This window comes from Scyliorhinus canicula, chromosome 21 (assembly GCF_902713615.1).
Source record: "Scyliorhinus canicula chromosome 21, sScyCan1.1, whole genome shotgun sequence".
In the NCBI taxonomy this organism is placed as follows: Eukaryota; Metazoa; Chordata; class Chondrichthyes; order Carcharhiniformes; family Scyliorhinidae; genus Scyliorhinus; species Scyliorhinus canicula.
In genome coordinates, this window is record NC_052166.1 from 43,955,090 (window position 1) to 43,978,201 (window position 23,112).

The window sequence follows — 23,112 nt, forward strand, 5'->3', positions numbered from 1 at the left end:
CCAGAAATGAGGGGTTCGGGCACGATCCAACGGCCACGATCCGTTTGAAAAACAACTCGCCTTGGTGCAGTGTGGCTGATCAAATCTGGGAGACCCCGCCCCCTGGATCCACCCGACTCGCAACGCCTCGCGAGATGCAACGCGATCTGGTGAGCTGTTGAGATGTAAATCCCATTGGGGGGTGGGATCACATTTTGACAAATCTGCATATTAGAACGAGACAGCTAGTCTCACTCTAATGTGCAGATCCCCGAGGTACCTGAAGATTTTGTGATTCATCCCCTTTGCTTCGGAGACCCTGGCCGAGCGTTGATCCACAAACTGGGACCAGACAGAACAGCACTCATGGATAGGAGGCCCCCAGCTGCATTCCCTTTGGACAAGGTGGTGCCTTGGTGCCACCTGGGCACCCTGGCAGTGTCATCTTGGCACCTTGGATGGGGTCCCCCTCCCATAGTGTGTTTGGGGGGGGGTCGGGGTCGCTTCGCAGGCCTCGGAGATCGGAGCATCATTTAAAGATTACAAAACTGGGCTCTGTGGGACTCGGCCGTACGTTCCCTGCTGAGGCCCCGATATGTATTTCTTGCCACTACAAGTGGCGGGAAACATGCGGCTAAAGTTGGTTGCTATGGGACTTTCTTCCCAATTAGTTGAATCCGTCCTTTGTCTAATTGAAGAGAGATTGAGCAGTTCAGGCCTATATTCTACAGAGTTTAGAATGAAGGGAGATTAAGTTGAGGTATAAAAGATGTTAAAGGGTATGGATAAGTAGACATGGAGCAGATGCTTTCTCTTTCTAGAACTAGGTGTCATAGTCCCAAGATAAGTAGCTGTAAATTTAAAACAGAGATGAAGAGAAACTATTCCCAAAGTGTTGTCAATCTGTGGAATTTGCTACCCCAGAGTGCAATGGTTGCTGGGACATTGAGTAAATTTGAGGAGGAGTTAGACAGATTTTTAATTAGTAATGGGTTGAAGGGTTACGGAGAATGGGCAGGACGGTGGAATTGAAGCCATGTTGAGATTCGCCATGATCGTATTGAATGTTGGAGCAGGCTCGAGAGGCTATATTGCCTACTCCTGCTCCTAGTTCTTATGTTCTTGGAAAGAACTACTCCGTCTAATTACACCTTCAAGTTTTTGGTCTGTAGCCTATAGGCACCTCAAGCACAAATCTGGCGTTCTTGAATAATAAGGGGATTTCTTGATTAATAAAGGGGATCAGGGGTTATGGGGATAAGGCAGGAGAATGCGGATGAGGAACATATCAGCTATGATCGCATGGTGGAGCAGCCTCAATCTGACGAACGTTCTAATTCTGCTCCTGTGTAAACTCCCCACCACGTTTAGCACCGATATTTATGACAAGCAATTGCCTATACCTGGGCAATTAGCAATGACCATTCACCATCACCAAAGACATCAATTACAAAATATGACAGCTATTTTGCACAATTCAGTAAGTTATTCACAGTTTCCTTCCTGATGGAGAGCATTTGGAATCTTCGAACGCGTTCTGGCACTTCAGCAATGAAAATAATCAACAAAAACGATACTTCTTCATTTTGGACAATAAAAGAGTTTGAAGCAGCCAGGGGTACAGGTGAATGGCAGTGGCAGCCTCATCAGATAAGTGAGTAATGAAGAGGGGGAGAAGGAGGCAGCAAGGTACACTGTGGAGACATAAGAAGGTTATTAGAAGCTTCTAACTATTTTAGCTTTATTCTAGCTTTTAACTATTTTGTGTGAAAAAAAATGTGTTGCCAACATTTTCTTTGAATGCACACTGGACAATTTTCTAGTTCCTGAGCTCCAATTGTTGGCATTGCAGTTTTCTTTCCAAAAAGTCGTAAGCATCATTGAATACGATTATTCAAAATATCAAATGAAACATTTAATTGTTAGAACTGTTTTTTGGCAATTTATTTGATGGCTTCAACGTCTGTCATCCGATGCTACCTTTAACACACTTGGATTTACTTTCACTTCGTAACTTTCAACAATATACTCTAAATTTTCTGGGAGGTGCCTGGGATTAATGTCCAATTCACACAACCTATGGTCATAGTGGCCTAATTACATAAAATAGAACAAATTCATAGGCAAAGTAACAGCGAGTCAAAATCATTTATTTTATTCAAGTAAAACCTATTTTTCTTTTTTAAATAATAAATTGACAGATAGCGTGCGTTGTGACGATCAGGAATTGAATTGCATTGAGTAGTTTCCTAATTATTCAAATTGTTAACCAGCAGAAAATGAGAAACAGATATCGTGTGTGAATAGACAAGCAGATTTCATTCCACCAGTGACCTGAAACAAACGCCATGATGAAAATGGTGAATAGTAATTTGTCAGAGAAATCATCTGCACTATGCTGCACCTTTGGTCTGTAGGAATGTGAAACAAACACAGTTCAGAGCTGAATTTAAGATTTATTTGGCGAGGTATTCCAGGTAAATATTTGGTTCATGTCCAGCGAGCATTAAATTCATCCCATCAACATTCGAAAGAAGTGCTGAACAACGTTTTTGTTTCATTGCCCACGAGGTAACTTCCCTCCCAGAAATCTTTGATGTATTCTTTTGTATTTATGAACGTTAAACAGACTCATTTTATTCTCCCTTCTGCAGAATACATCTCTGCAACATTCAGCAATGACAATTCAAGCAGTTCAGCCTCTTTTATTATCACGGACGAACCCGGCACAAAATTTGTTATTTCGTTTTTTATGCGCACACTAAAGGCAGATGGCTTCCTATTACAACTCAACCATGGCGTAGATCCTTATCTCACAATATCTCTGAACAGCAGCATGATTAGTATGAAGACAAAAACTGTGCTAATACACTCATTGATTAATTTTGCTGACGGCATTAAAAGACTGATAAAAATTCGTTTTGATGAAGCTTGGGTAACTGTTACCGAATCAGACACTGTCCTGCTAGACTATCTATTATCTCCTTTGAAGATTCAAACTTATGACATTGTCCACCTTGGCCAAGACCCTATTGATTCTGCTGCTGGGGGAGGACCTTTTAAGGGCTGCCTGCAGGATGTTAGGCTGAACAACGTGCAACTGGAGTTTTACCCACTGAAAATCGAAAATTACAGCTCCTCATTGGATGTTTACAAGAGTAAAACACTTGTAAACGTGATCAAGGAATGCATCAGTGACGATTCTTGTATGGTGAGAAAAGAACTTGCCTGCATACTTTTAATAACCAATTGTTTTAGGTTTACATATCATTTAAGATGAGAGGAGCTGTTCTACAAATTCAAAGCTACCTGTTTGAAAAGGTAAAAGTAGAATCATAGAATTTACAGTGTAGAAGGAGGCCATTCGGCCCATCGAGTCTGCACCAACCCTACTGAAGCCCACGCATCTACCCTATCCCCGTAAACCAGTAACCCCAACTTAACATTTTTTGGACACTAAGGGCAAATTAGCATGGCCAATCCACCAAACCCGCACATCTTTGGACTGTGGGAGGAAACCGGAGCACCCGGAGGAAACCCACGCAGACACTGGGAGAACATGCAGACAGTGACCCAGCCGGGAATCAAACCTGGGACCCTGGAGCTGTGAAGCAACTGTGCTAACCATTATGCTACTATGCCGCCCCTGATTGAAGTAGCACCTCAATCATGTTATCAAAGGAGACATGTCACCTGTTGTGAAATTTGACTGGAAAAGAAAAAAGAATGTAAAAATTACGTAATTAAATAGCATATTTTAAAGTAGAAACATGGTTATTAACTGAAAAAGAGCCATTGATCATTTAAAGAGGTGTTAATACATGCAATCCAATTTCTATTTGTGCAATTAGACAGTAGGGAAAGTTGGTGAATTTTTAATCTCTATTTACAGAACAATGCTGGAATAGTGAAATAATATGGCTTCTGGTTCGAGCCTGAGGTGCACCACCATCAAAATTACCCTGAAAGACCTCCCTCCAGTTTTGGGCATGGACCAAAACAAATGAATGTGATTTACGGCCCCCGCCCCCCCTGCAGCGTTCACAAACATCCCCCACCCCCTCAAAGAGTCGGCTCATCCTCGCCTTTGTGAGGTGCGCCCTATGCACCATCTTCAGCTGTATCAGCCCCAACCTCACGCACAAAGCTGAGGCATTCACCCTCCGGAGCACCTCACACCATTACCCCTCCTCCATACCCTCCCCTAACCCTTCCTCCCACTTCCCCTTAATCCCCTCCAGCGATAGCCAGTTAAGCACTTTAGTAGTGAATTTGCTGCAGTAATGCAGGAAAGATGGTCTGGAAGACAGTGCAATCACTGACCGATGGGGCAAAATGTTAGATAGTGTACATGTGTATATATTTGTGTAACTAACATATGTACTGCTTTTATGCAGAGTGCACCTTGCGAAAATGGAGGCAATTGTACTGTGACATGGAATGATTTTGAATGTAAATGTCCAAAGGCGTACGCTGGAAGAACTTGTGAGGAGAAAGTATGGTGTGAGATTGATCCATGCCTTGCAGGAAGTCACTGTCAGAATCTTCCAGAAGGATATGAATGTAAGGACTACAAGAATTCACTTATCTATAGAAGCAAATATTCAGAGATGAGGATCCATAAAAAAATATAGAATTTTAAACTCTATTGCAGGTTTTGAAACCTAAATCTGCAAAGTTACACTATATTGAATTTATCTCTATGCCGCTCTATCGGTGGATGAAGGCCAAGTTGGAAGGTCTGGGGCGCAAATCTCCGAAATGGAGACAGAGTGTTCGCACCGTCGTGAACGCCGTCGCGTTTCACAACGGCGTGAAACGGGCACGGGTACTACCAATTCTGGCCCCCATAGGGGGCCAGCAGGGCGCTGGAGCAGTTCACGCCGCTCCAGCCTCCCTGGTGCCAAATGGGCGTCGCGCCAACCCGCGCATGCGGAGTTGGGCCACGGCAACCTGCGAATGCGCGGGGGACTTCCTTATCGCGCCTGCCCCGACGCAACATGGCGTGGGGATTCAGGGGCCGGCAGCGTAATAAAATTGGGCAGGGGCTGGAGAGACCGGCCCGCCGATCGGTGGGTCCCGATCGCGGACCAGACCCCATCGGAGCCCCCCCCCCCCCCCCCCCCCCCCCTCCCGGTGAAGGAGCACTTTCCCCAGCCCCACAGGCCGCCCCAGACCCTACGCTCAGAGTTCCCGCCGTTTCCGCTCGGCCCATCAAGGCCGGAGAATCGACAGCCTGGCTGCGGACAGCGGCCCGCTACCAGCGCCGCGCTAAACACGCTGGCGCAAATGGCGCCAATTCTCCGCTCCTCGGAGAAACGCCTGCCGGCATTGGATAGGCACCGTGGGAAAAAACGTTGATTCTCCCATACGGTGCGGCATGGGAGAATCCCGCCCCTGATTTTAGTTGCTAGCTAGGCTGTATTTTTTTTAACAGATTAAAAAACTTATCCGTTTACATCCTTTTCTGTACCATTAAAATTTTGGATTAAAATATAACCATTCAAACAATGTAATTTGATGGTTACTCACATGCACGGGTATTCCTAAACAAAAGAGTATCCACTTGGAGGCAGTCAATTCTAAATAGTTGCAAATGTCATGGTTTCTTTAAAAGCAGATATGTGCGTTAGAAATGTGAAGTTGCTGGAAGGGTTGAAAAGGCGGTAATAAATCAGCAATGTCGACTTCAGTGAAATAACCTCTCCCTTGTGTTTTTGTGGGTGTTTCACAGGTCATGCTAATGCAACATTTCAAGGTGAAAATCCTCCAGTGGTGTACACTGGCAACATGTTAATCACAGGCGATCTCATAAGTATTTCCATGGACTTCAAAACCAGAGATTTGGATGCTGTTCTGCTGCAGGCCAACAATGGCGCTGATTCGGTTTTGTTTGTTATCCATAATTCTCACTTGCGGTTCAGACTGTATAGTGGCAACAGCGTAGAAGCCCTCACTATTTCTAGCAACATCAACATCTCAGATGGCCAGTGGCATTCAGTGATGATCACGATGGTGGAGCCTTTTAGGATGTCATCAAGGTGGATCATGATTATTGATGGAGATGCCAATACCACCAGTCCAGTTACTGCTGGCAACTTAAATTTCCTTCAAAGCAATGTAAATATAATACTCAGCACCAATTTTACAGGTTGTCTTGGTGTGATTCGAATCGGTGGAATCTACCTGCCTTACTTCAATCAAAAGTTTTTTACATATAATGAACAGTTTGTCAGGGTGAGCAGTCCCATAACTCAAATCGGATGCTTTGGCACAGAAGTATGTTCCTCAAATCCATGCCAGAATAATGGAACGTGTGAAGATCTATTTGACATTTACCAGTGTCACTGCATTGCAGGGTGGGAAGGCAAAAGGTGTGAATTCAACATTGATGACTGCATGTCCAGTCTCTGCGTTCATGGTAATTGCAGCGATTTGGTGAACGGTTACGAGTGTAACTGCGATCTGGGCTACACTGGGAGAAACTGTGAGAATAATATAAATGACTGTGTGAACCATGAATGTAGAAATAACGGAACCTGCATTGACGGCATCAACTCCTACTTCTGCAACTGTGCGAACCAGTTCACTGGGCGATATTGCGAGTAAGCCAACCTGTTCTATATACTAAAACTCCACAAAAACTGAACACACCATTTAAAACAAATAGAACCCGAGTAATAGGAATTAAAATGAAAATTGTTTCCGGATTCTTCTAATATCTGATTTATCTTTGTTGTGATTCCGACTGCTCTAATGCCAATTGTTAGTTGAGTTTAATCGATTATTGCAAACTCTTGGTAGACCAGCAACAGATAGCCGAATCAATGTGTATCTTTGCTGATTACTTGCACTGTTGTTGTGCATTACAAACTGTGGTTCACAATGACCTCCAACCCGTGTGGCCAAGTCTTTATGGCACCACACTTTTGATCTGGTCAGTCCTCAGTCAGTGTCCAACACAGACATTTTACAACTTAATCTTTCACCTGAACCCAGTCTTTTATCAGAAGCCATTCTCTGCCAATTCCTTTAGCAGAGTTGCAGAACAGTCTCAAATTTGTTCAACTCATTCCCAAGCGGAGATCTTGGAGGATGGTATAAGGATTTAAATGGAAAGATTTTTTTAAAAAATGCATTATTGGTAATTAAATTTCAAATCCATAAATAATGATTACCAATGGAAAAATCAAATTAAATATTTAAATTCTTCAATGAAGATGGGCTGTTTTGATTGTATATATCTAGTACACGTCAATGCACTTAAATTGTTTTATCCGCATGTTGATATGTGTGACAAATAGACTGGATATACAAGCGAACATTTAGGAAAAAGACGACTTCTGTAACGTATTAAATTCATAAAATACGGAAAAATTCTCTTTGGAAGTTGAAGGTTTGGAGTTACAAATTCTCTAGCCGAAGTATTACAACTTTATACTAAAAATGTGAGTTTCAGATAAATAATTTCTCACCAATATGAGAAACAGTAGCTTAGTTTAACAGAAATTGGAGGTCCCGCCTCAGAGAAAATGAAAACATTTGAAGCGTTGCAGGATATCTGAAGTTATAAAATGTGCAACACAATAAAAATATCAAATTGCATATTCTAAAGGAATAGAGAAGAGCATCAGGATATGGAATTAATTAAAATTTAAACAGGATTTAAAATGAATGGAAAGTCTCATCTCTCTAATAGCCAGGCTAACACAAGGGTTGACAAAAAAAAAAACATATCTCAATATAAATTTCTGTGTTGGGGGTGGGTGGAGAGGGGGGGGGGGGGGGGGGAACATTCGAGAAGGAAAGCAAAATAATTGATTGATATTTCTCCATTGAAAATTAAAACAATATCATCAGTACTTTTGAACTCAAGACTAACTTAGAAAGTAACTTTTAAGCCCCCAAGGGGAAATTCCATTAGTTTCTCATCTGCTTCAATGGGGAGCTGTTCTGCCTGCTCTGAACCAACACATTGTATGTCTATTACACAAAAAGGATTAATATTAGAAGGGACGTTATATTTAGCTTCTAGCAGCTCAATAAATTGCATATAACACCAGTTTTTGGGAGAGTGGTACGCTGCCCAAATAGCATAGAGGCAAAACTCAAAAGTAAGTACAAATTCCCACTTTAACACACAGCGCGCTGAATGCCCAAGATTCTATTGTACTTGTGTTGTTGTTCATGAACCAGCATTTGTAATGAAATGAAATTTGCGTGCGCATAAAAAGCATTCTTAATATTTTTTAGATGGTTCTACCCACCAGTCAAGTGTGGAGAGACTTTCAGCTGTAACAACGGAGGGCTTTGCATTGATGGAATGTGGGGTGCCAATTGTACCTGCCAGCCAGGCTTCACTGGAATAAGGTAATGACAGTCATTATGAACCCCAATGAATATGTTGCTCATGTGCTTTCCATATTTTAGTAAATGAATGTATCTCTTGTCATGGTGTGGTAACATAGTTTATATATATTGGTGTTGTTGGAATTTACCATGTGATTAGTTGCACATTCATGGGGTGATGTATTCACATTGTACAAAAATAATTGTCCCATTAACTCGGACTGTTTTCCAGCACTTCCCTTCTCGGCAGTGCTAATTGTTGTGGTTTTTCTCTTTCCACAAAAGAATCAGGGGCCCAGAATGATTGTTTATTGACCGCCACGTTGCCAAGCGCAGCTTCAGTGATAGACTTCTGGAGCTGACTCCCCCCCCCCAAACACGTGAAATCAAGTAACATTTTTACAGTGCCGGTTACCTAGGCAAGAATATTTGTTTACATTTACATCTGGTTCGAACTTCACATTAAATAAGTTGCATATATATGCACTCAGGCAGGGTGCATATATATACCTGAATCTACACTTCATCTTTCTCTCTAACCTCCCGACTTGGTGCCAGACCCGGTAGATGTGTCTGGTCCTTAGGTCGAGTTCGAAAAACGTGTTTGCTGATCTTTATGCTGACTGCTGTTGGTTGTTTTCAGCTGGAACTTTGGTGGAGGTACTGTAATTCGCTTTAGTTTTCCAGGGTTGGGAGGAGAAATTTGGCTAGAGTGGACACTCAGTTACAATAGAATCCATTCCACAAGGCAGCCATTTGATGCAAAGTACCTGTGTTAACTCCTTGGAAGATATATCCAATTCGTCCCAAAGCATTGCTCTTTTCCTGTGGTCCTGCTAAATTTTCCCCTTCAAGTCAGTATCCAGTTCTCCTTTGAGTCTCTTTTTACCATCCCTTCAGGCAATGCATTCCAGATCATCAAAACTTGCTGTGTAATTATTTTTTCCCTTATACTACTTCTGATTCTTTTTCCAATTACCTGAATTCTGTGTTCTTTAGTTACTGACCCCTCTGTCACATGAACCAGTTGAAATGAAATGAAATGAAAATCGCTTATTGTCGCGAGTAGGCTTCAATGAAGTTACTGTGAAAAGCCCCTAGTCACCACATTCCGGCGCCTGTCCGGGGAGGCTGGTACGGGAATCGAACCGTGCTGCTGGCCTGCTTGGTCTGCTTTAAAAGCCAGCGATTTAGCCCAGTGAGCTAAACCAGTTGCTCCTTCTTTACCCTATCAAGCCCCTTCCTGATTTTGAACGTATCAAATTTATTTTGAAAGCTCTCTGCTTTAAGGAAAGCAAGAGAAGCTCACCCAGTCTTTCCATGTAACTGAAGTCTCTCATTCTTGGCACCATTTTAGTCCATCTCTCTCCATTCCAAGACCTTGACATCCTTCCTGAAGTTTTGTTTTATTAGTTTCTGAGATGTGACAAGGTGGTGATGAGCATTTCCTTGAACCACACAAGTTAATCTGGTGGGAGTGCTGGTTGGAAGGAAGTTATAGGTTTTGGACTTAGCAATAGAAACAATTATATAGTTCCGAGTTAGGATGGTGAGTAGTTTGAAGGGGAACTTGCAGATCGTGGTGTTTTCATGTATCTGCTGTCGTTGTTCCTCTAGATGATAGCATTTGCCGGTTTGGAAGATGCTATTGAAAGAGTTTGCTAAGTTTCTGCTGTGCATCTTGTAGATGGTACATTGTGCTGTGGTGTTTAGAACTGGACACTGTTAGGAAAACAAAGATAGTTTTAAAGGATTTATATTTGTATCGGTAAACATTAGAAATAAAATATAGTTTTAAGTATGTTTAATTTAATATTTCTGTGCCTGGAAGGGATTCCTGGCTTGGGTCACTGTCTGTGCGGTGTGTGCATGTTCTCCCTGTATCTGCGTGGGTTTCCTCCGGGTGTTCCAGTTTCCTCCCACAGTCAAAAGATGTGCAGAATAGGCGGATTGGTCATGCTAAATTTCACTGTCGTGTCCAAATGTTTGGTGGGGTTTCTGGGTTAGGGGGATAGAGTGGAGGTATGGGCTTAGGTAGGGTGCTCTTTAGGGAGTTGGTGTAGACGTGATGGCTGAATGGCCTCCTTCTGCACTGTAAATTCTATGAAAATCTATAGTTAGATTCATGCAGGACAAAGGTGTTCATACGTGTGGGGTTGGTTTCCATTCTAAATGTGATTCTATTGTGCTTAGAGAGGGTTACAATGTGAAGGGTAAATAGACAGCATAGCTTAGCAACAGGAAGCCACTTTCCCGAGGGAATGGATTTCCTTTGTTCTTAGTTTTAGCTGGATATATTACAATTGGGGACAGGATACCGGGAAGTGAACATCTTTCAACTCTGCCAGGAGAAGCTGTACAAGGAAGTGGCAAAGATTCATGCTTCCTCAGAAACAAGATGAAATCCCATAATCAGGGAAATAGGGCAGAAGGAATCTCTTAAGATGACTGAAACCAAGAGAACAGAGACAAAGGTATTTTTCAGACGAGTTCAAGGAAATGTAAACAAAGTGTTCTGAGTTAAAGAGACAATTGGAGTAACCAGATTTAGAGTGGGAAAGCAGACTGCAGAGGTAAATCAAACATCTGATGCCATTTTACTAGAGTCTGGGCAAATTAAAGCAATTGTGAACAGTTTGTACAGCAGTCAAGACAAAGAAAACTAAAGGGGATAGTTTAAATCATAGACTGGATTTGCTGTTAAAAGTGGAGTGGAAACTTTGTTTACAAGTGTCATTTGGAAAACCTGGACTGGATTTTGGAAAGCAAACCGCTACTGTGAGAGAAGATTTTAAAGCATGTTTTTGGGAGTGGAGTTCGAAAACTCTCATGTGACAATCGCCTGGTGGGATTCTGAAGATAAATCCAGAGACACTAACTTGGGTTCAGAGTGGGGTGTGTGTATTTGACCACATCGTGCATGCTTAAAAGAGACTTTTTATATTAATGAGACCGTTGTATCTTAAGATGTACTTTGTCACCCATGTTAATCTTAAAACCGGTGTGTGATTGCTAAACTAAGGGTGAGTAAAGGAGTATTGTATCATAATCCAATTTTTTAATACATGTTTTTTCCATGTTGTTAAAACTAATTTGCGGTCCTGTGATGCTGTCCCTCCATGATTGATTAAAAAAAGGTGAAAGTCTTTTGAGCCCGGGTTCCATTCTGGGATCTTCCTGTCCAGTTACAACACCAAATAAGATCGTAACAGCATACTCCTCGAGATGGACACCAGCCAATGTTTAACAAAGGTTCAGCATATCTTCCTCGATTTTGCACTCATGGCCCTGATCATTTTTGTTGAGGTGGATGGGATAGCTCAATTTTTCTGTCTGACACAGGTCTTGGCAGGACTTGATTAATGTTTTCTTGTCTCCATTTCCCAACCTCAGCCAGGCAGAGAGAGGGAGAGAGGCTTGGTAGTTGGCTCTTTTAGGCAGGTACGCTTTCAGCACAAGGTTGCAGCCAGGTAGAAAAGCAAAGGGAAGAATTAGAAAAAGAGGGGGGGGTGTTGAGAAGATTGGAAGCCAAAGAGGGAGGGATCGGTGAACAGTATCGGCAGAAGATTGGGAGTCTGGAGTAGAGGGTAGATCAGAGGCTAGGACTGGGGCAATGAGAGCAGAAGGGCGATCAGAGAGGTTGGAGGTGGACAGATTAGTCTCATCGGAGGCAATCAAACTGGATCAAACAGATAAGCGGAAAGGATCATACCACCTTTAAATGGTGGTTAATTCTGAAGCTTCATCCTTACAATATTTAAGTGATCAGTACTGCAAAATGATTGGTTCTCCACCCCATCCCTACTAGAGTAAAGCCAGAATTGAGTTAGACCAGATTTCAGGTTTTTAAAAAACAACCTATTTTTAGACACAAGAAATCTCCCACAATTCCAACTCTAAAAGTCAAGGATTCTCATTTCCGTCTTTATTAAACAACTTTCACAATGTCCTGCTATCTTTAAAGGTTACATCATCAGATTCCCTCTTCACTTCTTTTAAAATGTGTCCTCTTCCCTCACGATGACATTCCCCATTGAAGATTCTACTTGAATGGTAGATACTTGAATGATGACTGCAGGCAGGCCGAATACTTGTAAACACCTTCAGAACAATGGGTAAAATTGAGAAAAAATTATGAAAAGAAAATATTGAAACATAGTTCACTGCATCACCTGTTAGCAATCCCCCAAATTATTGATCATCATATCCAAACCCTTAAACATCTCTGGACAATTTTGATCCTGTACTTGAGATTTTTACTGAGTCACTCCTCCAGACTATCATGCCTGATCGAGAATTAATGACATTCATCAAAACAAAAGATCTGATGTCACGAGTTTCTTATGGATTCTTCAGTTTTACAGCTGGAAGTGGATATTTGGGTACTCCACAAAGTTTACACTGATTGACGTACTGGCATGAACATTTTTTAAAATTGTGCTGTCTAAGATATATACATAATTACTTTGAAATGACTTTGGGTGGCAACCAAGTAGTGAGTGGTCGCGCATTTGGTGGCTCCTACTTGAGGCGGAATTGTTTGGTCCATGTTACCCCGTCATGGGGGTGATTGGTGGTACAAAGTACAGGAACAGACAGAGCTAAGGATTCCCCTTCGGGTGGGCGTGTCTTAGCCCTATCAAACAAACAGTGCAGCTGTAAATGGGCAACAGTCAGACCTGGAGCTATCGCGGAGTGCGACAGAATGAAAGATGGCGGAGAACTCTGTGGCATCATTGTCCGCTCAGTGGCCCATGGAACAGTTGGTGGCATTTTGGACGGCCAAGTTCCGGCAGCAAAGGTCCTAAGAGGGCCTGGCTAGGGTGGCAGACCCGATTCGGGCAACCGTGAGAGAGTGGAGCAGAGGTTAGAGGTGCATAGTGCTTCGCTCCAGAAAATGGTGGCGGACTATGAGGACCGGCTGCCCTCTGTGGAGGCAGAGATTCCGCTGGTGGCGGAGGGCCAAAGGAGGCGAAGGGAGAAAATGGACCATTTGGAGAACTGGTCGAGGAGGCAGATCTCCAGATTATGGGATTGCCCGAAGACATTGAGGTAATGCGGGCCACGAAATATGTAGTGAGCAAGCTTGGGAAGCTGGTAGGGGAAGAGGTCTTTGACTGACCTCCCAAGGTGGGTCAAGCGCACAGGTTGCCAAAAAGGAGGCCGAAGGAGGGAAGGAGCCAAGGGCGATGGTGGTACAACTGCTCAGATATCGGGACAAGGAGAATATTCTGCAGTGGGTGAAGGAGACGAGGAAGAGCACATGGAAAGGGAATGAAATTCGAGACTACCAGGATTTGGGTGAGGAGCTGGCTAAGCACCAGGCTGGATTCAACGGGGTCAAAGTGGTCCTGTTCAAGTACCTAGCCCGGTTGTAGGTCACATAACAGAGCCAGTAGTTCTACGTGGATGTTGAAGAAATTATAAGTCAGCACTTCGAGCTTTCGCCAAAGGTCCTTTAATTAAACACGGAGTTCGTGGTGGGTTGCAGAAAACGCAGTCATTCCAAATGCCCCCGTTTGACAGAGGTAAAGGCAGACAATTTATATGATACAGTAATCAATATCTAGGACAGAAATCATTCTTTAGCTTAGCAAGAGACAGAAAACCGATCAGGCTGGAGTTAGATTTTTAGACCCAGGCCTTGGGTTCCTTGCCTGAGAAAAATAATAATTGTCAGCTGTCAGCAAAACAATATGCAGCTGTACATGTGTTTACATTGTATGACCACCTGACTATTTCATACAAAACTCTTGACTGAAATAAGGCTAAATACCCATCATGCTTTGACAAGTGGCCATTTCCATGAAATATAGTCAAGCAGCTGGTTAAAATGAATACAGGGTACTAAGGCGGCTGATTTGCCAACTAAAGTCCCATCTACAATGGACATGGCAGAGGAGGCGACGAGATTTTTGCAAGACCATGGACTTGTGGATTTGTAAGAACTTTGTGGGGTGTGGGGTGTGGGGTGGGGGGGGGGGGGGGGGGGACTGTTGCCGCTTTTTGGCCGGGTTGAATATTGTACCATGTTTTGTATTATGTGGATTGTGGGAATGTGGGGGAGTGGGTACAAGGGATTAGGGGGGATTTGGGGGAAGGCAGTTGCCTGAATGAATGCGAGTGGATCGGCTAGTTAACGGGACTGAAGTGGAGAATAGATCTGTTGTGGGTGGGATGGTTTTCTTTCTCTTCTTTTCGGTTAAGGATGATGTCGATGAATTAGTGTGGTGCAGTTGTTTAAGGCAGCAGACATCTTGGGGAGGCCCTAGGGGATGCAGGGCATGGACCTGGGGAGCTGGATAAAGCGAGATATAGCTGACTGGAGGGGATTGGGGGAGGGGGATGTGGGGGGGGGGGGGGGATGGGGTGGGGCAGGTGGTGGGAGGGGGGGCACTGGGGCCGACTCAGCTGATTTCATGGGATGTTTGGGGATCAAATTGGCCGATTAAGAGGTCACCTGTGTTCAGGTATTTGGGGAGTTTGAAGGTGGGTGTTGTGTTTTTGCAAAAGATTCATTTGAAGGTAAAGAGAAAATGCTGGAAAATCTCTATCTCAGCCGGTCTGGCAGCATCTGTAGGGAGAGAAATGAGCTATTAATCCGAGACCAGATGCCCCTTTATCAAAGCCCTTGGTCACCAGGACTCAAAACGTTAGCTCTTTTCCCGACAGATGCTGCCAGACCGGCTGAGATTGAGATTTTCCAGAATTTACTCTTTGGTTTCAGATTCCAGCATCCGTAGTAATTTACTTTCATTTGAAGATGGTGGATCAGACAAGGCTGAGGAAGGGATGAGTGGGATAGGTGTTTCATTCGGGGCTGGATATGAGGACGAGGGGGGTGGCAATGCTGGTTAATAAGAGGAAGTCCTATGCGGTAGGGAGCATACCTGGGGGTAGGTTTGTGATGGTCAGTGGGAGGTTAGAGGGGGCGCCGATTGTGCTGGTGGATGTTTATCCACAAATTGGATGATGTGGAGTTAATGAGGTGTGTCCTGGCAAAGATCCCGGGCCAGGACATGCATCGGCTGATCGGAGAGGGGTTTTAATCCGGTTCTGGATTCTGGGCTGGACCGATCATGTCCCAGATCTATCAGGGTGTTGGCAATGGTGGAGGAGTAGGTGGGATTTATGGAATGAGTGGGGGCGGCCGACCCATGGTGATTTGAGAGGCCAAGGCTGAAGGAATTTTCATTCTTTTCGCATGTTCACAGGGGGCAAACCAAGATTGATTTTTCTTTTTTGTCCTGGACAAGGCATATTGGTGGGGGCGGTTGGGGCCGAGTATTTGACGATCGTGGTGTCAGACCATGCCCCACACTGGATGGACTTGTGGATGAAGAGGGCAAGCTGCCAGAGGCCGCAGTGGAGATTGGATCTGGGGTTATTGGCCAATAATGATGGCTACGAGAAGATGGGTGACTATCCGGATCTATGTGGAGCATAATAAGCCGCGGGGAAGTCTCTATAGCTCCATTGTGGGAGATGTTGAAGGCAGTGGTTAGAGGGGAGTTTATATGGATTAGGGCGCATAAGGTGAGGGCGGAGTGGGCAGATGTCAGCTATCGGCCAATATTCGGAGGCTATTGAATGTGATAATGATGCCCTCGACGGGCCGGGAGGTGGAGATGGTTGAGTCTATGGACGTGGAGAAAGCGTTTGACTGTGTGGTGTGCCCGTACTATTCAAGGTGCTGGGGCAGTTCGGGTTTGGACAGAGATCTGTTGACTGGGTGAAATTGTTGTATTGGGCTCTTCAGGCGAGCAGACCAATAGTGTCAATTCAATTGAGTTGCATGGGGGGGGGGGGGGGGTGGTGGCTGAAGCCGGGGTGCCTGCTCTCCCCTTTGCTCTTTGCCCTAGATATTGAACCATTGGCAATGGCAATTAGGGCTCTGAGGGGGTGGTGGAGCATTGAGAGGGATCTCTTGACACGCTGATGACCTCTTGTTATATGTTGCAAACCCAGTTGAACGTTTTGACAGGATTTTGGGGATCTTGGGGGAGTTCGGTCTTTTTCGAGGTTTAAGCTCAATATGGGGAAAAGTGAGATATTTCTGATCAATGCCCAGAGACCGGGGGGGGGGGGGGGGGGGGGGGGGGGGGAGTGCAAACAGAATGCTGTTCCGGTTAGTAGGGGCAAACTTTCATTACCTTAGGAGGAACTGGGCCCAGCTACACATGTTGAATTTAGCAAAGCTGGCAGAGGGAATGAAGGAGGACGATAGGAGGTGGGATTGTTGATTAAAGAAGATATTGAGGAAAGATAGTACAGATGATGTAGAATCTGTCTGGAAACATCAAGGGACAAACATTCATAGGAGTGCTATACAGACCATCAAACTGCAGTGGTAAAAATTGGGAATAGCATTAGACAGGAAATCAGTGATGCATGTTGTTGCTCGTTCTGGGTGAGTGCGCTTAACACTCAATTTGGCTCTGTTTCATAATATTTACAGTGCAGAAGGAGGCCATTTGGCCCATCGGGTCTGCACCAGCTCTTGGAACGAGCACTCTACCCCCTACCCAAGGTCAACACCTCCACCCTATCCCCATAACTCAGTAACCCCACCCAACACTAAGGGCAATTTTGGACACTAAGGGCAATTTATCATGGCCAATCCACCTAACCTGCACATCTTTGGACTGTGGGAGGAAACCGGAGCACCCGGAGGAAACCCACGCACACACGGGGAGGATGTGCAGACTCTGCACAGACAGTTCCCCAAGCCAGAATCGAACCTGGGACCCTGGAGCTGTGAAGCGATTGTGCTATCCACAATGCTACCGTGCTACCGTTACTTAGCTCTGGAGTCGCCAGGTATCGTTAAGATACTGCCACAAGTTTCAAGGTCATGTTCAAAGCAATAAAACCATACACCAATTAGTAAGTTCAAACAACTGAGTTTATTATAATACAATTATAATACTACCCATGCACACGCTAAGATGATTAAACTATTCCTACCACTAAATAAACCAATACTTATATCAAAGGGAACTGCCGGATCAGGGGACAAGGCCTCTTGCTCTGCTCTGGTCTGCAGACTTCAGGTTGGTACGGGTTAAAAAGGGGTCAGGAGTGTCTATCTCTGATGGCGATCGTTGTGAGACACTTACTTGCTGGTGGCTGCTGTCCCAAACCGCTCCTCTCTCTCGGTCAAGGTCTTCTTTGGCAAAAACTGGTCGAAATGCTGGTCCAGAGAGGAGGGCTGGTTAAGAAGAATGAACTAAGTGTGGGACCTGTCTTTTATTGGTCCCAGGGCTTCGCGCCCTTTTGGACGGACCCTCTTCCTGCTGGGAATCGATTGGGTCTCTTCCCAATCGATATGTTTGAATCCCCCCAATACTGAGGCTGTTCCTTGGCTACTGGGCGGGCCTTCAGGTGCTTTGTTTTCGAACCCCGCTGGTGCTGGGGTGTCTGGTTTCCCATACACTGTTGCAATCACTTCCCCATTTGTGTCCATTGTCCCTGGGATCGTTCCATTACTATGTTAACTATCCCGGAGATTGCCTCATTAGTATGCGGAATGTCCGTTTCGGTGCTGTCTGCTCTCTTAGCAGACAGAATACACATTGGCTTGATGCAGCTTGCTTGTGCTGTTAACATTGTCCATTTTAACCTGCAAGCTTTGCGTTCCTCCATTTTGTATTTGGGGAATGGCCAACTTCGGTGGCTACAATGTGACAAAGGAACATCTGTGATTATGGGTGACTTTAATCTGCATACAGATTGGGTGACTCAAATTAGTCACAGTACAATAGAGGGGGAATTTCTGGAGAGCGTACAGGATCATTTTCTGATCAATGCTTTGAGGTACCAGCAAGGAAACAGGGTGTTGTGTAATGAGAAAGGATTAGTTGTCAACCTAGTTCACTTATTTGTTCCTGAATGCCTGCCATTGCCTGTCCTTCCATTCAGTAATATTTCCCAGGCCGTCATTGCTAGCTCATGCCTCATACCATCATAGTTACCTGTATTGAGGTTCTGCACCCTGGTATCAGAATCAACTACCTCACTATTCAGCTTGATAAAGAATTCTAGGGGTGGCACGGTAGTGCAGTGATTAGCACTGTTGCTTCACAGTGCCAGGGTCCCGGGTTCGATTCCCGGCTTGGGTCACTGTCAGTGTGGAGTCTGCACGTTTTCCCCGTGTCTGCGTGGGTTTCCTCCGGGTGCTCCGGTTTCCTCCCACAAGTCCCGAAAGACGTGCTGTTAGGTGAATTAGACATTCTGTATTCCCCCTCTATGTACCCGAACAGGCGCCAGAGTGTGACGACAAGGGGATTTTTACAGTAACTTCATTGCAGTGTTAATGTAAGCCTACTTGTGACAATAAAGATTATTATTATTGTGAGAGGACACTTGGGGATGAGTGACCATAATATGGTAGAATTGTTTATCAAGGTGAATAGGAGGTGGCTCATTCTGAGAGCAAGGTCGTGAATCCCAAGAAAGGTAACTATGATGGTATGAGGCATGAGCTCGCAATGACGGACTGGGAAACATTACTGAAAGAAAGGACAGGCAACGGCAGGCATTCAAGGAACAAATAGGTGAACTCCAAAAGTTTATTTCTATTTAGTGAAAGAGTAGAAATGGAACAGTGGCAAAACCATGGCAAAAACAAAGGAAATTAGAGATAATATTAGATTCAAAGAAAATGAATACAAATTAGCAAGAATAAGCAATAGACCTGAGGATTGGGAACAATTCAGCAAAGGTAGACCATAGGATAGATTAAGAAGGGGCAAATACAATTTGAAAGTAAACTAGCGGGGAACATAAAAACTGACTGTAACAGTGTCTATAAGTAAGTAAAGAGAAAAAGATTGCTAAAAATTAACGTAGGCCCCTTACAGTCAGAAACGGGGGAATTAATAACAGAGAGCAAATAAATGCCTGAGGAACTAAATTTGTACTTTCCTTCTGTCTTAACAAAAGAAGACATGAATAATGTATCGGAAGTCCTGAGAAATGCAAGGTTTGGTGAGGAGCTGAAGGAAATGAGCATGAGTAAAGAAATGATTTGGGGGAAATTAATGGGATTGAAGGTGGACAATTCTCCAGGGCCTGATAATCCTCATCCCAGAGTATTTAAGGAAGTGGCACTGGAAATAGTAGATCCATTGGGGGCCATTTCCCCAAATTCTTTGGACTCTGGAATGGTTCCTACAGATTGGAGGGTAGCGAATGTAACCCCATTATTCAAAAAGGGAGGTAGAGAGAAAACAAACAAGAGACCAGTGAGCCTTACATCGGTAATAGGGAAATTGCTGGAGTCCATTATCAAGGATTTCATAGCAGAGCATTTGGAAAGCAGTGGTGTAATCAGATAAAGTCAGCATCGATTTACAGAAAATCATGCTTGACAAATCTACTAGAACTCTTTGAAGATGTAACTAGTAGAGTTGACCAAGGAGAACCGTTAGATGTGGTTTATTTAGACTTTCAGAAGGCTTTCGACAAGATTTCACATAGCAGATTAATATGTAAAGTTAACGCGCATGGGATTATGGACATGTCTTGAGATAGATAGAAAGCTGGTTAGTAGACAGGAAAAAATAAGTTTGAATAAATGGGTCTTTTTCTGATTGGCAACCAGTGACTAGTGGGGTACCACAGGGATCTGTGCTAGGATCTCAACTGTTCACTTTATATTAATAATTTGGACAATGGAACTAAATGTTTTTCTCCATATTTGCAGATGATACAAAGTTGGGTTGGAGGGTGAGCTGTGAGTAGGATGCAGAGATGCTTCAGTGTGATTTGGACAGGTTGAGTGAGGGGGCATATGCATGGTAGATGCAGTATAATGTGGGTAAATGTGAGGTTATCCGCTTTGGTAGCAAAAATAGGAAAGCAGATTATTGTTCGAATGGGTGTAAATTGAGAGAGGTGGATACTTAGCGAGACCTTATTGTCCTCGTGCATCACTCACTGAAAGTAAGCGTGCAGGTACAGCAGTCAGGAAAGAAGGCAAATGGTATGTTGGCCTTCATAGCGAGAGGATTTGAGTATAGCAATAGAGGTGTTTTATTGCAATTGCATAAGGCATTGGTGAGGCCACATCTGGAATATTTTCTGCAGTTTTGGTGTCCTTATTTGAGCTCTTGCTATGGAGGGAGTGCAGTGAAGGTTTACCAGGCTGATTCCTGGGATGGCGGGACTGTCAGATGACGAGAGATTAAGTCAGTTGGGATTATATTCACTGGAGTTTAGAAGAGCCACAGGGGATCTCATAGAAACGTACTAAATTCTAACAGGATTAGACAGGGTAGATTCAGAAAGAATGTTCCCAATGGTGGGGGAGTCCAGAAATAGAGATCATAGTTTGAGGATAAGGGGTAAACCTTTTAGGACTGAGGTGAGGAGAACTTTCGTCACCCAGAGTGGTGAATCTGTGGAATTTGATACCACAGAACGTAGTTGAGGCCAAAACGTTGTGTAATTTTGAAAAGGAATTAGATATTGCTCTTGGGGCTAAAGGTATCAAGGGATATGGGGGGAAAGGTGGGAACAGGGTATTGACCTTGATGATCAACCATAATCATAATGAATGGTGGAGTAGGCTCGAAGGGCCAAATGGCCTCCTCGTGCTTCTATTTTCTATGTTTCTATGATGCGTTGCCTTTGTCGTTGGCTGGAAGGGTCCAGACGGTAACGATGACAGTGCTGCTGAAGTTTTTGTTTGTGTTTCAGAATCTCCAGATTTTCGTGTCCAAGTCTTTTTTCGTTGGGTGAATGAGATAATGCTGGGGTTCATGTGGGAGGGTAAGGTTCCCCGGACCAAAAATGTGGAAAAGGATTGTTGGGGGTGGGGGGAGAGGAGGCAGTGCTGGTGCTGCTGAATCGGTAGAATTATTATTGGCGGTGAACATAGCTATGGTTTGGAAGTGGGCACTGGAGGTTGGTGTGGGGACGGATGGAGGAGGTCTCATGTTATCGCCAGCCTGGGTACTCCACAAGCTTGGGGGTGGTATCAGCGTTGAGGGTGGGGAATTAATGTCGGCAACAGTGTACGTTGGAAGGCATGTCGCTGTGGGTGCCGATTTGTGGCAACCACGGGTTTGTTCCGGCGGGGCTGGTTGCTGGATTTTCGGGGGTGGGGACGGTAGGGATAGAGTATTTTCGGGACCTGTTTGTGGGGAGGGGGGTAAGTTTGCGGAATTAGAGGAGCTTGCTGCTGAAGGGAATGGGTTCAGGTACCTGCAGATGAGTGATTTATTGAGGAAGGAGTTGGGTTCCTTCCCGCGGCTGCCACCTCCAGCACTACAGGACAAGCTGCTCTCAGAGGATGAGATAGGCGAGGGCAAGGGGTTAGATCTATATGGGGAGCTGATGAAGAGGGAGGGAGCCCTGGTGGAGGAGGTCCGGCACAAATGGGAGGAGTTGGGAGAGGTGATGCTGGAGTGAGGCTCTGCAGAGGATAAACACATCCTCGTGGTGTGCGAGATTGAGTCTCATACAGTTTAAGGTGGCGCAAAAGCTCATATGACGGGTTCCATTTGTTTCCAGAGGTGGACGATAGGTGTAGGTGGTGTGCAGGCAGTCTGGTGAGCCATGACCGACATTGGGGGGTTTCTGGAAAGAGTTTGCGAACGTAATGTTGAAGATTTTGGGAGTGGAGGGGGCACCGAATCCATGGGTGGTGATATTTGGGGTGGTCTGAGGATCCAGGAGAGCAGGTGAGAAGAGAGGCTGATGTGGCAGCCTTTATCTCCCAGATAGCCCGGAGGCGGGATCTTGCTGTGCTGACAGGACTCGGAGCCGCCAAAAGTGGGGGCATAGATGAGTGACTTGGCAGAGTTCCTCCACCTAGAAGAAAATCAAGTTCGCCATAAGAGGGGTAGAGGAGGGGTTCTCCACAAGGTGGAGGCTGTTCATTGCCTTCTTTAACTGACAGTAACATGTCAGTGGGGGATGTTTTATGCTCTTGACGTAGCATAAGCTGCTTCCTTAATGTGCATTCTGACAAAGGAAGGTTCAGACTTAGAGATAGCTTTAACACATTGATTAAACTGTTAACGATTCTTCTACTTGGATTCAACTCTCCTGTTAATCCTGCTATAGCTACTCAGACTGATGAACCAGTCTGCTACAATCCACGTGGTGGGTGTGATGTGTTTCAAATGAACCCTGTGTACTCACTAAGTGTTATCACTGGAAGGAGGTGGATCATGTGTGCTCAGTCCTTTTATATGGGTTGGTGTAATGCCCTCCTGTGGTAGTGTCACCTCTGTGTATGCCCAATGGTCGTGTCCTATCTTACTGACCTATTGGTTGAATGTCTGTGTGTCATGTCTCTGGTGTCTATCTAGCCCACATGTATTTACATTAACCCCTTGTGTATTTACAGTGATGCATATCACCACAGGGAGATGCTGGGTGTAAAAAGAAGGGGTGGAGGGGGGCATTGCGGGGGAATATGGTTTACGGCTGCTGCTGTTTGCTCTTTTGTGTTCTGTACATATTTAAATATTTTCATGGCTGATCATCCAATAAAATATTTGTCAAAAAGTAAAATACTTACTTTGAAATGAATTAACTTAATCCATTGCCTTAAATGGAAGGCTTCAAATTATTGATACTATAAGATGGCATTTCGAAACTAATATGTCATATGTGCCAAAGTTTAACGAACAATACTGACAGTTACCTGTGTGTGAACTGGACAGTAGCAAACAAAGTGATGGAGGTTTAAAAACCTCACAGTCTGTGCCTCGCAACATCATTTTCGGAAAGGGACTGGTTTGTGAAATTAATATGGTCTCTCCTCATTGT

The 23,112-nt window shown here is 44.4% G+C and overlaps 1 protein-coding gene across 1 annotated transcript in view; it reads left to right on the forward strand.

Annotated features, from left to right (window-relative positions):
* The window catches only part of LOC119955556 (protein crumbs homolog 1-like), a 213,211-nt gene that overhangs the window by 163,354 nt on the left and 26,745 nt on the right, over positions 1-23,112 (forward strand). The window contains exons 8-11 of the mRNA XM_038781848.1: positions 2,634-3,190; positions 4,377-4,542; positions 5,714-6,584; positions 8,233-8,349. Of these exons, the coding sequence (XP_038637776.1) occupies positions 2,634-3,190; positions 4,377-4,542; positions 5,714-6,584; positions 8,233-8,349 (1,711 nt within the window). The remainder of the gene's footprint in view (positions 1-2,633; positions 3,191-4,376; positions 4,543-5,713; positions 6,585-8,232; positions 8,350-23,112) is intronic.